General features: G+C 37.7%; 1 protein-coding gene across 1 annotated transcript in view; it reads right to left on the minus strand.

The window, feature by feature from the left end:
* Positions 1 to 8,444, minus strand: part of LOC117388682 (partitioning defective 3 homolog) — a 513,479-nt gene extending 505,035 nt beyond the window's left edge. Inside the window, exon 1 of the mRNA XM_033986268.2 lies at positions 8,016 to 8,444. Coding sequence (XP_033842159.2) covers positions 8,016 to 8,135 — 120 coding nt within the window. The 5' untranslated portion in view covers positions 8,136 to 8,444. The remainder of the gene's footprint in view (positions 1 to 8,015) is intronic.
* Positions 8,445 to 15,259: the final 6,815 nt, after the last annotated feature.

The raw sequence follows: 15,259 nt of genomic DNA on the forward strand, positions 1-15,259 counted from the left end.
CAACTTTGGACCACTGCAAAAAGTTTAAAATGAGCTAGTTCTTTTCTTTCTTTTTTTTTTACTACAGCAGCTTTCAGATCATGCATGCCTTTATTATAGCATATTATTCATTGTTTTATGTCGTTCCATATCGGCAAAGCAAGTTCCTAGTTCACTGACATCTGTAATAAAACATTTTGTGATTCTGATTTGAAGTGTAGAATTGTGCATTACTGACAGCAGTCTAATTACTTTTGTCACTACACCAAATTATTGACAAAAATATATATGTGTGTGTCTTTTTTTCACATAAGATAAGGTTTTGTATTATAAATTCATACTATACAGTTAAGTATAGTGCTAACTAAGTAGAAGTAGTACCACCTTGAGAATTACTAACTTACTATTGGAGTTATATAGCGTCTTTCAAGACACCCAAAGCGCTTTACAGTAAATACTGCATTCACGTCATACTCAGTGGTGGTGGTTAGCTTCTATTGTAGCCACTGCTGCCCTGGGGTAGACTGACAGAAGTGAGGCTGCCAATCTGTGCTACTGAAAATACCAAGTTCAGTAACATGCACTGTCCCAACCAAATCAGCAAATACCAGTTGTACTTTTTTATATGTGCATTCATTCACTCTTATAGATAGGGCTGAATGAATTGGAAAAAATTATCACGTTTTTAGACAGGTATTGAGATCATAATTACAACTGCGACGTATGTTTCAATAAAGGATTGAGTTCAAAATAAGTCCAGAATATTTGACTAAACGACTGAAATATGAGCTGACAAACTAACACACGAATCACATTTCAGAACATGTTTGTACACATCTAAACTACTTTTTATACAGAATAAGGTTTTTGTGTTTTTTGTGTTTTTTTATGTTTGTGGAGTAAATGATGGTCCTTCCACTTGTTCCTGTCGTGCCTGCGTTCCTGTCATCCCTGTGTTCCTGTCGTGCTCCGGCCCTGGATGTCTCCTGCCCGCTCTGCCCTACGCCCGTCTGGTCTGCCTGTCGTCCTGTGGTCCCTTCATGTCCCCGGTCCCTGTCACCTGCTCACCTGCTCACCTCTGGATCACCTCCTGTTCGTACCTTGTCCCATTTCTGCACCTTTTGTCAATAAACACCGTAAATCTGCCCCGAGTCTGCATCCCTTGGTCCGCTACACTCACCGGTTACGACATGTACACATGTTAAAGTATATGTTAAGGTGATGTATTATTACCCACATTATCTGAGAACTGAACCTTCTTGCTTTGTGGTGAGAATCCCGACCACATGCACCACATAAAAACTGGAAGTAAACCAGGACAAGTGCAACCATGTAAATGTCATTATTATTGTATCTGTATTTGTAACTGTAGTACTGCAGATGTATGTCCCCGGGATATTTTTTCATTTGTGTATTTACCTCCTCAGGGAAATGCTGGGGCATGTTTCCTTTGAGCTGAGAATGTGACACACACGTCTATAATTGAACACTTAGCTACATTTAGCAAGACTGCACAGATGCAATTAAATGTATGCGTAAGTCTATTCTACGACTGCAAATGTACTACTACTACTACTATTAAACATGTTATTACTGCAAAAATGTTGATTTCAGTTCAGGTAAATGACTAATGGAAATAGCGTTTAACCCAGAAATAGCTTGTACAAGTCAGGGCATCTTTTCAACATTGCCAGAGGTCCAGTGTCTATGTTTTGTACTTAGAGAACTATGTAAGTATATAAACAAGAACATAAGTGCTGCTGTTTGTACTACTACTTCACTTGTATATTACTACTATTGTGAAATATAAAGGTATAAGCATGTACAGTAAACGTCTGTTTACACCTACCCCCTATCTCTGTTCACATCTCTGTATTCACTTGATTATGACAAAAAATAAAAAAAATATAATAAAATAAAATAAATAAATAAATAAAAATATAAAAGAAATAAAAATAAAAAATAAATAAATAAATAAATAAATAATGCCACATAACCAATTTTCAACAATAGAAACATGTAAATGAAAATCCACTGTTTACTAAGGTGAAATGCCACTATGAGGAGGCCGGGTTTCTCAGTTCTCAGTTTAAAACAGGAAATCCATGCATCTGTTTCTGTTATTAATCCGTTTTAGATCAATATTGCTGTTTAAAATGAACAAAATGTTATGTAATGATCCATATATAGTGGTAGTTTAATACTACTGTTTAAAATATACTATGCATGTAAATAAGCTGTTTTGATTCTCCAGTGGACTTTATGTTGAAGTCAAAAGTCATTGGTGATACAAAAATATACACAATGTCTTTGTTACCCGATCTCCTCATCTTAAGTAGTGTATTATAAAATGTCTTGCTCAAGGACATGATTTATTTATTTTTTTCAGGCTTTGGTAGTATATCTGTATTCTAAGATGACAAATCACCAAACTTGTATTTTATTCATAGTTCAATGTAGAGCTAAGGGCTGAGGAGTGTGAGGAGGTGATTGGCTGTGACCCTGCATACTGAAACCTGATTGGCTGCGGTACTTGAGACTTGACTGACACACTGAAGAGTCAATTATGGAGATTAACCACAGTCTGATGGGGCTCTTGTGCATATTCCACCCTCATAACATCAACATGATTGCAGCTCTATGTATTTTTACTCCTAGTTTAATGAATATCTATATTTGGACAGAAATGGCATAAATCCACATAAACAGAAGTACTGGTATAGTGTGATGTTTAAAGGTGTTTTCATACTGGTCCTCCACCTGCTTATCCCCATAGATATGAAATGCTCTACCTGGACAAGAGGGTGACACCACTAGGCTCACTTATAGGTCAAATCTGTGGAGAGGAGATGTTGTTTTCAATAAGAATGCAAGGTATGCATTTGAGAAAAAAAAGTGTACTCCAGTGTATTTAATAAATGCAAAATACTGTTGTTTAATGACATATACTTGTCATTAAAGTATATGTCGTTTCAAGTATATGTCCATAACTTCATGGAGTCAAGCATGTGAAAATATTACATAGTGCACCTCTGTATGACCACTGCTTATTGTTACTGTATGTACTATAACACACTAGACATATTTGTAAGATTAATGTGTCTAATAAAGTACAAAAAAGTACAAGTCAAATTAAATTGTGAGAAACATTATTGATAATGGTAGCAGTATAACTAGGAGGAGTAGTAGCAGAGGCAGTAATAGCATTAGTAGCAGTAGTAGTAGCAGCAGGTGTAGTAGTTGTAGCACCAGCAGCAGCAGTAGTAGTAGTAGTAACAGCAGCAGCAGTAGTTGTAGCAGCAGCAGTAATAGTTGTAGTAGCAGCAGTAGTAGTAGTAGTTGGAGCAGCAGCAGTAGTCGTAGTAGTTGTAGCAGCAGCAGTCGTAGTAGTTATAGCAGCAGCAGTAGTAGTTGTAGCAGCAGCAGCAGTAGTAGTTGTAGTAGCAGCAGTAGTAGTAGTAGTTGTAGCAGCAGCAGTAGTAGTAGTAGTTGTAGCAGCAGCAGTAGTAGTAGTAGTTGTAGCAGCAGCAGTAGTAGTAGTAGTTGTAGCAGCAGCAGTAGTAGTAGTAGTAGTTGTAGCAGCAGCAGTAGTCGTAGTAGTTGTAGCAGCAGCAGTAGTCGTAGTAGTTGTAGCAGCAGCAGCAGTAGTAGTTGTAGCAGCAGCAGTAGTAGTAGTAGTTGTAGCAGCAGCAGTAGTAGTAGTAGTTGTAGCAGCAGCAGTAGTAGTAATAGTTGTAGCAGCAGCAGTAGTAGTAGTAGTAGTTGTAGCAGCAGCAGTAGTCATAGTAGTTGTAGCAGCAGCAGTAGTAGTAGTAGTTGTAGCAGCAGCAGTAGTAGTAGTAGTAGTTGTAGCAGCAGCAGTAGTAGTAGTAGTTGTAGCAGCAGCAGTAGTAGTAGTAGTAGTTGTAGCAGCAGCAGTAGTCGTAGTAGTTGTAGCAGCAGCAGTAGTAGTAGTAGTTGTAGCAGCAGCAGTAGTAGTAGTAGTAGTTGTAGCAGCAGTAGTAGTCGTAGTAGTTGTAGCAGCAGCAGCAGTAGTAGTTGTAGCAGCAGCAGTAGTAGTAGTAGTTGTAGCACCAGCAGTAGTCGTAGTTGTAGCAGCAGCAGTAGTAGTAGTAGTAGTAGTAGTAGTAGTAGTAGTTCTAGCAGCAGCAGTAGTAGCAAAATTGAAACTCCACATGTCAGCCTACATCTTGTGCGGTGATGTTAATAAAGCACGTAGGTCTTTAGATAACATCTTGATTTGATCGTACATGTCGACACATGACAGAAACCAGTGCTTCACAGCCTTTTTATAGCCAATAATAACTATTATATTGTCTTTTTAAATTTATTTATTACCCTACAGAAACATAAAGGATGTACCCCCTGGCAAGTGCTCTTGTACTCCCAGAGACCCGAGTATCTCAGGTTAGAAAACACTGACATAAACCACTTGTACTTCACTTCAGTGTTTTTCTAAAATAACTAACTTTAAATAAATAAACACATATATTTCTCATAGATGGTTTGACTCATTAAACAATTCTCACAGTTTAATTAAAACTGTGATCATAATCAAAGAGCCAATCACAAATGAAGAAACTTTAGTCATTGCAATTGTTTGGAAGTTATAAGTGACTCTATTATTACTTTAATAGCCTGTGCTTTACAAATCTGCTCCTGTTTCCTTTCTCTTGAGACGAGTATCATCACTTAATCCTCCTGGCTTTGACCTGTCTGTGAGTACTTCCTATGAAGACAATACAAAGTCACTGTTCCTACAAGAATGGCATGTGTTTAAATACCAGTACTACTAAGGCATAATCAGACACAGGTTTAACTGGGTCAGGACTAAATTAGTGATGTGACGCTCGTGAACAAGTCGGCTCTTTTGAACGATTCCTTAACGTGAACGGTTACATCCGGATCTCTTTATTTCTAATTAGTATGATTTTACTCTAACTGATGCTGAAAACAAGAATCAGCAACACGAGTGAGAGCTTTTAGCACAAAAAACATCATAATAACTGGTTTTTAATCATTATTATTGCAGTAAGACATTTTATTTAGTTTATTCATCATTTTAAAGGTAAACACACTCCCACTCTCAGTCTGAAGCATTTTAAACAAATCTGAGTCTTGGTTTGTAGATAAAGTTAGTTCTCGCTTTTGTCATATAAATACATAGTAAAAGAGCCAGTCTTTTAAACGGCTCTTTCAAATGAAGTCCCTCAGTCAAATTCAATTTTGTCAGCTGGAGAACTGACATTTTCTTTTACTTCTTTAAAATCAACCAATTCAAAAGAGTCAGATCCCTTTAAAGAGCCAAAAGAACCGTCAGAGCAGGAACGCACCGTTATTAGTGGCTGCGGTTATTACATTATCAGAGAAAATGTTCGTTGTTGGGCCAAAGATATAAAAAACAGCCAATAATATAATGTTAGTAATAATGGCCGCTGGTGGTACGTAAGCTCCTTCAGGTGGCTCTTCAGTTCGTGAGTTTGCCTGATTTAGAGTCCATTTTATTCACTTTTTTGTCCTCCTTTGGATAATTTCTTGCTTAGAACAAGACACAGACTGATATATCAATTGGCCGATACATTTTACCACATTCGTTATCGGTCTTAAATCTCCAGCACAGGCCAATATTTTGTTTTGGCTGCTCAAAGAATACACATACATTTGTATTTGAACACTTAACTAACAACAGAAAACATGACTATTTTACTCCTTTACAGGTTTGTGGTTAAAAAAAGGACTGTGGGTGAGTTTGTAGTAAATTTAAATCACATAATTTGGGGAAAATAATCAAAATGTGACCCACAAATCGACCCAAAAATATCGGCAGAGCTTATCGGCTGTCGGTTGCTCTAGATTTTAAACAATTAGCATGAAAGAAAAAACATATTGGTCTATGTCTACTTAGAACTACAGTGGAAATGATGCACTATGCTGTCAGACCTGGGTTAGCTCTGGATTAAACCTGGAATAGTCCGGTTATAGACTTTTTAGATCTGGTCCCATTCTGAAAACCTAATCTTTGTTGGTACTTGGTGTGAAAAGTTTGAGAACCTCTGATTTATTTCATTATTGTCCAGTTGTTACTTTCAACTTGTCCAAAATTATCATGTTATCTGTGGTTATTTCCTTATCGGTTGCGACAGGGTTACAGGGGTGATCAAACGTCCCATCTCAATGTCCCATCTCAATGTCCCATCTCGAGGGTTGTTCCTTGAGTACAAGATCGTGACAACAATAAGAATGGCACTGGTTTGGCACAGGGGGAGACGGGTAACCATGGCAACAGCACCAAGCCTAAACTCATTCACTACAGTGAGTACCGGGTACAAGGAGAGACATCAGTGTCCCAGTACAGCCAGGCTACTTTAAAGATCCTACAGGCACAAGAGCTGGTGGAAGTATCCAAATAGTATACAAATAGAAGTGAAAAGTACTTCTGCATCTGCTACCACTTCTGCAACTACAATACTAATGCATTATTGTTACTACTATTCCTACTTTACTCATTTCTAATTGAAGTAGCCTGTCTGCAGCAAAGTATTCTGTATAGGCTGTTTTATTTGTACTGGAATAAATGTAAATGTCACACTAAAACAATACCTAACAGTTTCCTTTGTGGTATGTCTAGTTATGGCTGGGTTTGTAGAAGTACTGGTAGGTAAGGTGAGGTGTTGTACGTCTAGAAGCTGGTATGTAGTGGTAGTAGTAGACTTGCAGGTAGGCTCGTAGTCGTGGTAGTAGAAGTAGTAATAGTTGTAGACAGTAGTAATAGTAATACTAGTAGTAGCAGTAGTTACTAGTAGTAGTAGTAGTAGTAGTAGTAGTAGAAGTCAGTAGTAGTAGTAGTAGTAGTAGTAGTAGTAGTAATAGTAGTAGTAGCAGTAGTAATAGTAGTAGTAGTAGTAGTAGCAGTAGACAGTAGTGGTGGTAGTAGTAGGTAGTAGTCAGCAGTAGTAGTAGTAGTAGTAGTGGGCAGTAGTAGCTGTAGACAGTAGTGGTGGTAGTAGTAGTAGACAGTAGTAGTAGTAGTAGGTAGTAGTAAAAGTAATAATAGTAGGCAGTAGTAGTAGTAATAGTAATCAGTAGTAGTAGTAGTAGTAGTGGGCAGTAGTAGTAGACAACAGTAGTAGTAGTAGTAGTAGTAGTAGTAGTAGTAGTAGTAGTAGTAGTAGTAGCAGTAGTACAGTGGTATTTATTGCTCTCATTTGTATAACTCAGATACTTTATGTCATTAATGGAAGTCTAGTAGTAGCAGTAGTAGCAGTAGTAGCAGCAGCAGTAGTAGTAGTAGTACCTAACTTGACAATGAAAACTGAATAGCATATAGTATTTACCCTATAGTAGAAGGAACTAAACAACGTCTTTTAACACACAATTCTAGTATGTCCTGTACAGTCTGTGGTTACTCCAACACATGTAGCCACACTTGTAAAATCGTAATAGGAGTAGTAGTAGTAGTAGTAGTAGTAATAGTAGTAGTAGTAGTAGTAGTAGTACCAAAACTGAACATGAAAACTGAATAGTTAAGTATTTAAACCGATAGTGGTTTTATAGTTTAAAAGCCTCTTTACGCACAAATGTCCTTCTTAGAGTCAGCGGTCACTCCACCACGTGTACGCTCCCATTATAGCGTCATTCTCTCTGTCTCTCTTTCTTTCTCTCCGTCTCTCTCTCTCCCTCATTACTCCCTAACCTCCTGTACTCCTCTACAAATGCACACAAGACTTTTGACAGCGTCGAGAACTGCTGACTAACGTTACGCAACCTCTCTCTCTTTCTCTCTCTCTCTGTGTGTGTCTTTCTCTCTCCATTCTCTTCCTCTCTTTTCCAACAACAAAGAAAAGTTCCTACCCCCCTCCGTCTAGCCATCCATCCATCAATCCCTCCCTCTCATCTCTTCTTCCCCTTCCCCAAGTGTCACCCAAGTCCAGGACGCACCGCTGGCACAACTCTACCCACACTTTCCCTCTTATTCTTTACCGGGATGAAAAGCGCCATGTTTAGGCTGCGTAAAACGAGTTCAAAAACGGGCTTACCTTCGCAATCGCCTTCTTGTACCTCATCGCGGCTTGTTCGATGAGATTTTGTACCTTGATGTCCCCATTCCCGCACGGGACCACCACTCGCGTCCTCCCAAAACACACCGTAACTTTCATTCTCAAAAGGTTACTGCTGGAAACGCGACAAAAGCGACGATAGACATCCTCGTAGCGCGTAAAAAGTCGGTTATAAATCCAGTTATTAAGAAGGAACACGAGTCATGGCAGTACGTCTCCAAATGCGTAAAAATCCGAAATGCGTAAGATCCAAATGGAAGCGCGCGGCAATAGGGTGGCGTCCACGTCTGGTTGTCGTTAGTTTAGGCGACGTTGGTTCGCTCTGACAAAGTTCCCAAGTGGATCGAGTGAGCGAGAGAGAGCGCGACTTCACGGGGCTGCAGAGGAGAGAGCGCGCAGAGATGGGTGCATGTTCCGGCAAGCTAAAAGAATGCCGCCTCTGCCTGTCTGACACTCAGCCAGCGGCGCAAACAGCACAAGGGTTGGACAGGTTAAGCTGCGGAAAAGGAAAAAAAAAAAAAAAAGCTGTTGTCAGAGAAGTTTGTTTTCGTTTTGGGGAGTTCGGGAGTTTAAGAGAAAGTTGTGAGATTTGGGTGTTGACATACTGTATGATTTATGGCAGGGTGTTGTTGGATAAACGGGTGGATGAATCGTGTCATTGTTGCGCGGGGTTAACGAGGAAGAGCAAGATGCCAAATGGACACAAAGGGAAAGTTTTGATTAGTGGTTTGGGTTGATGCGTAAAAAGTAATAGGATAAACGTGTTGGATTGTGATTTTTTTAAATAGAAAATGTAGAAATCTAAGAGAGAAAGAGCAGCTATATGATTTTATGCATTATTTTCCCCACCAACCACTCACTAAATCACTCATACTTCATGTTCAAAGGCAAGGTGGACGAAGTGTCTTGCCCAAGGACACAGCTACACACGTGCTGGGAGAGAACCACTGACCTACAGGTTTAAACACTGAGATACAAATTAATATAAACACACATTTGTCCTTGGGGATATAATCCTCTGCATTTGACCCAGCCTCAGGAGCAGTGGTGAGGTGCTCTGCAGGGACATATCTCCAGATGTTGTGTCATGATCTTGGTCAGGAGCACCTACCTGGAAGGAAAGAGCACCAAGGACGATACAGGGAGAACATGCAAACTCCACTTACAATCAGTTGGGAACGAACTGAATACTGTACTGAAAATACATATTCTGAATATTAATTTTGAGTTACGTTTTTGTCTCTAATTGAACATAAGTGAATACGAAACAACAGTTATCAAGCTGTTTGCAATTATATCTCATTGTTTAAATTATTACAATAATATAATCCAACTCTGTGTAAAAGTATTCCAAGCACCGATATTGAGCATACAGCATTCTGAATGGACTATGTAACAGAATATGTTACAATATACATTTTAATTTTGGTATTCTGTTACTAAAAACATTTTCAAAGTATTCTTCCCATCACTGCTTAGAGTGTTGGGTAACTAAACAGGCCAAAATGTAGGCTATTCTAAATACATATTCATTAAGTGTATTCTGGTACAGAGCACAGTAACAAAAATGCATTTTAATGTATGCTTTAATATTCAGTATTCTATAACCAAACTAAACAAAGTATTCTTCTCAGCACTGACACAGAAAGATCACAGAGTAACTACTGTTTGTGTTTATTTGACATCTAGAATTATGATATGCCCTGTCTGAACAAACAAGGACAGTTAATTAGTTACAAAAATGTTTTTAAAAGTGACCTATTACCGGAAAATCCAAACATTAAAACACTTTTTAATCCGTTGAATTAGATTTGCCAGTAACATATGGGTATCTGAATTATGACAAGGTCGGACCATAGCCATTAACAATTTAAATAAAAATATCCCATGCTTTGAAATAAGTTCTCAAAATGTTGTCTATAACAGACATGAAAACATGTTTCATGTAAGGCTCATTTACAGACTCAGCACATATTCTCCAAACTCTCTCATATTTACTTGTGCTCACTGTATATGGACATTTAGGGTAAGTTCTTGAGCGGTGGAGGGATTTTGCCCTGGGCTGGATGTGCTCTGACCCACTTGTGATAAAGCAGAGCATCCTCCATTCTGTGAGATAACATGAACTTCAATGGCTCTTTGTATATAGGGCCTCATGGTGGAGGGATACGGAGGATGTGAGACGGCCAAGGACATCAACACGAGCACGACTCTGATTGTTGAAATACACTTCAATGTATTTTTTTATCTTTTTTTTTCCATTCTTCATATACTAATATTAACTCCTTTTACCACTTTATAATAACTACACCTTAATTATGTAGCTTGTTACCATAATGAACAAATAGTTTATTAGGAAATAACCAGGTTTAGTAACTCCTGTTTTAAGGGTTAGGTGTTAGGGTTAAGATATTGGTCATTACTAAGCCTGAATCATCCTTAATTAACTATTTGTTCATTATGAATTAAGTCTTGAGGCAAAAAAAAAGTGTATTTATTAAAAAAGTGTTATTTAGTGTATAGTGGTATGCTGTTGTTAATGTAACTGCTTTTGTATGTGACACTTGGTTGCTATGACGACAAGCTGATGTTATGATTTTATTGGTCAGTTACTGGTCTGTTTTGGAGACTGGCTCTAGTGAGCTGAGACTGCTGTTGTTCTTCTCTTGTTTTGGCGTGGCCTACAGTAGCCCTTGTGTTCAGGAAATAAACAACCAGAAGAAATTTTTCGTGTTTCCTGTGTTGTTTGCATTGTTCTTAATATACTTACAATACACTTAAGTTTTGCCAGACAGTAATTTTAGCTTTTTATTGATGTAACAGACACACCAAATGTAGATAAATGATGGATAAATATTACATTTTTGAAGGTGTGGCTTTACATTGCATTATAATTAAATTTAAAAAAAAATCACAAAATAATAATAATAATAATAATAATAATAATCATCATCATCATCATTATTATTATTATTATTATTATTATTATTATTATTATTATTATTATTATTATTATTATTATTATGTATTTTCTTACATGCAATATGTTGTTATAACTTTCCAAGAAATTTACACAACATCATAATTACCTATTGCATTTTATATGGGTCATGTGTTGTGTCACTGTCTTACAAACATGCTTTTTAGCTCTTACTACTCTGGGCGTGTATTGGATGGAAGGATAGAAATAACTAAGATGTTGCTTTTGCATTTGGTACATTTTGCATTTTTTTTCAGTTTGCTTCACAACATTAAACAGGAATGACAGAAAGTGTGACAACATCCCAGGTCTCAATGTAACAACCATGTATCAACAATTATCAGATTTTAATTGCAGTTTTGCTTTCTCACGTGGATGTTTGCATATCTCTGGCGCCCCCTCTAGGCAAAAATATAAACTACTTCTATCGGATATATTAATAAGAACATAGAACATAGATCATGATTGCTGCAGTGTGCTCAGGGACCAGTCGGGTGTACTAAAGGACACAGTGACTTCAACCACGCTTCAAACAGACAGAAGTGAAAGGAAAACAGGTTAGATTTTATTGGACAACCACTGCGTCTCTTTATTGCTCTGACCAGATGCCACTGGAATGAAGATGATGTCAAAGGTCCTATATTATACTAAAATGATTCTTGAGAACTGCAAGCCACGTCATAATGCCGTTACCCCCTCAAAAACATACCCGGAGTTGTATTTTGTTTCATTCACACATGTTTGAGTGATCCTTTATTATTAGTCTGTCTACTTCTCCAAAGCTCAAAATGCTCTGTTCCACTTTGTGATGTCATGAAGTGGTAGTTTTCAAGTTAACAGCTACCGTTTACCTATTGTTCAGTAGGAAGAACTTTGCCTAAATATGCAGCTTTGTGTGTTAAACATGTGTGAATGAAACAAAACACAACTCCAGGTCTGTTTTTGATGCAGAAACATTATAACATAGATCAGAAAATAGCGTAAAAAGCTTTAAATGCTGCCAACAGGTCGATAATGATGCATTTTTAGTCAGTCAGTATTTGATAATATAATATTGAATTCATAATGTGTAATAAATTAATAGATTTCAACACTCTCTACACCAACGTTAAAACAATAGATCACCATTTTGACAGAATCTAAAATTTGCATGTCATGAGTCGATGATGTCAGACTGTAGAATGAGATGTTGTGCTGTGAAGTAGCCCACAGATTTGGTTCATAACTTCTCAGTGCACCGATGGATACGCAAGCAAACAACGATACCTCGACTACTTTCACCATGAAGCCTTGGTACCTGTACACATCTGAGGACGACGCCCACCTCTACGATGAGGACTTCAACCTGGAGGCTCTGCTCTGCCCCACGCCATCACGGGACAATCAAGAGCCCAAGGAGACCCAACTGGTGCCTCCCAACATCCAGGACTCCTCAAACCCAGAGGAAAGAAGTCCGGTCCAGGTACTAGCACCCCTGGACGAGAGCGCTCTGGTCAGGGAGCTTCGTGAAGACTTGGAGCGAACAAGGGCCAAGCTCGCAGATCAGGTACAAATAAGACAATCATTGCACCGTAGGCTCAAGACCCAGGAGAGGATTGACCAAGAGAAAGATTTGGAGCTCCAAAACCTCACTGATGCCCTTCAAAAGACGAACAAAAAACTCCAGCATCTGACTGATTTCCATCGTGCCCACATCAGCGCACATAAACAGATCCAAAACCTGTACACCAGCACAGTACAGGAGAATGTACAGCTGAAACAGGAGCTTCGCAACGCCAAAAACATCACAGCAAAAATGAAACTAACAGAGTCGGAGTCGCAAATAGTCAACGACATGCTCCAAAAGAAAGAGAAAGAGTTGGATAATGTCCCGAAAGGTGAACGAGCTATCTCCAAAGCTGCAGTCATCTGAGAAAAAAATTGAGAAGAATCTGGAGTCGGCTCTTAAGAAAAGTGAGGAACAAAGGGCACAGCGATCCAGTCAGATGAAAAGACAAGTGGAGGAACAGAGGAGGTGTTACCAGCGCGAAGGCTCCTCCAAACATGACCCTTTGCCCTTGCATTATGACAAAATAAAACAAAATCAGTTTTGAACATCTGTTATTTGTGTTTTATTGTTTTATAGCCTTATAAATGGGAAAAGTCGGCAATATCATTTTGTATCAGTGCTCAGTTTTGTTACTTAAATAAAAGTACAGATACCGGAGCAAAAAATACTCAAGTAAAAATAAAAGTCACATCACATGGAAAAATGTACTTAAGTAAAATTGTTAAAGTATCTGTTTAAAAGTGTACTAAGAGTAAAAAGTCAAAGTTTTTTCAGATTTTCAGGTCTTATAAAGCTTCAGATGTGTTGATTTTGATAAAGATTTGTGCTGAATTTTGTCCAACAGAAACAACTGAATCTTTTTTTTTCTAGCAGCTTTTATTCGTATATTTTTGTTTGCTCAAATTATGAAAGTATAAAAAAAAACAAAAAAAAACTTCATCTTTTCAGCAGGTCTCAAACAATAATGAAAAATACTTTTACTTTTCCAGTTAAAAAATGTAGTGAAGTAGAAAGTACAGATACCTGCGAGGAAACAACATTATAATACAGCTCAGAAAACAGCGTAATATGACCGTTTTAATGACAAGACTCAAGAACTTGTTTTAACCATACTCATTTTTGCTACATCTGTTTTAAATATTATTCTCCTATAGAATCATACGATCATCTAACCCCCAGCAAAGTATTCCTGGGCTACAGTTTGAATAACCATAAGGCATCATAAGTTATAGTGAAAAATGTACTGGATCAGATATCGGTTCAGCAGATATCCTGGTAGTTGGCCCTGAAAGTCTCATAATGCCTGAACTTTTATTTATGCAAAGTTGTTGTATTGTTATTTGAGAGATTAAAAACTGTAACAAAACACATACGTAATCAGGTCATTGGTAATATAACATCTCTCTAATCTTCGTACCATTTATGATTATATTTGATTTTCCAAGTTCCACCAGACCATATAAAGCCTAAATTAGTGTTAAACCCGCCTAAAATAAGACTAAACCAGGTCTATAAGGTGCTTCAAAAATAATGATTAACATAAATAAATAAATAAATAAATAAATAAATAAATAAATAAATAAATAAATAAATAAATAAATAAATAAATAAATAAATAAATAAATAAATAAATAAATAATAGTGCCTCATTCATCATCCGCCACAGTGATACTCTCCAGGCCAGCTACTACGAGTGCGCTGGCTCAACACGTCACATTTATACTTGGCAAGTTTGGTGTCTTGCCTACAGGCACAATGGCACCAGACTAACCCAGTGTAGGATGCGGTATTCCCAGTGTTCTCCCATTCATGTGCTTCCTAGTCCTAAACCTACTTGGCTTCAGAGGTCAATATAAATGTTTATATATACAGTAGAATCCTCTCATTTGATTCAAATTCAAAAACTTTATCAATCCCCAGTCATCAAAAACACAGAAGAAGACAATGAGAGAGTGAGAGAGACAAGGATCTACACGGCATTACATCAAGAAAGGGTTAGGGTTAGAGTGGCTTTAGTAGTGCTTTCTGTTGTTGTGTCCTCAGGCAAGACACTTCTCCCACATTGCCTTAGTATGAATTGCCTCAGTATGAATATGATGTGGGAGTGAGTGTTGATGCAGATTGGCAGCCTCGGTTCCGTCTGTCTGTCCCAGGGCAGTTGTGGCTACAGTAGTATCTTACCACCACAAAGTATGAAGTGAATAAATAATGCAATGTAATGTGCTTTAAGCATTTTGACAGACACAATGTAAATCCAAGGCATGGTTGTTATTATTTGCTAGCTCTCACCACATTGAGTTGTGTGGAAGCGGTTTGGTGAGAGTTTAGTCAAAGAATATACACAATAACTACTGTATATTTATTTAAAGCTCCTATATTACACAAAATTGACTCTTGTGAGCTTTGAGCTATGTTATAATGCTGTTACCTCATCAAAAGCTAACACATAACTGGATTTGTGTTTGTGATTTTTGTGATTTGTGGCAATTCCAGGGCTGAAATTATCCAAATGATTCTAGTGAAAATGCAGTTTTAAATCTCAATAGAGCACTTCCTGTATGAACATTATAACATACATCAGAAAATAGCATCATATGGGCCCTTTTTAACAACTGACTTGTTCAAAACTGCAAAGCTAATGGAATTTTACTATAGCAAGCAGCAGGTTTCATTTATGTTAGTTTGTTTTGAAAA

The sequence above is a fragment of the Periophthalmus magnuspinnatus genome, chromosome 20, assembly GCF_009829125.3.
Source record: "Periophthalmus magnuspinnatus isolate fPerMag1 chromosome 20, fPerMag1.2.pri, whole genome shotgun sequence".
Taxonomy (NCBI): Eukaryota; Metazoa; Chordata; class Actinopteri; order Gobiiformes; family Gobiidae; genus Periophthalmus; species Periophthalmus magnuspinnatus.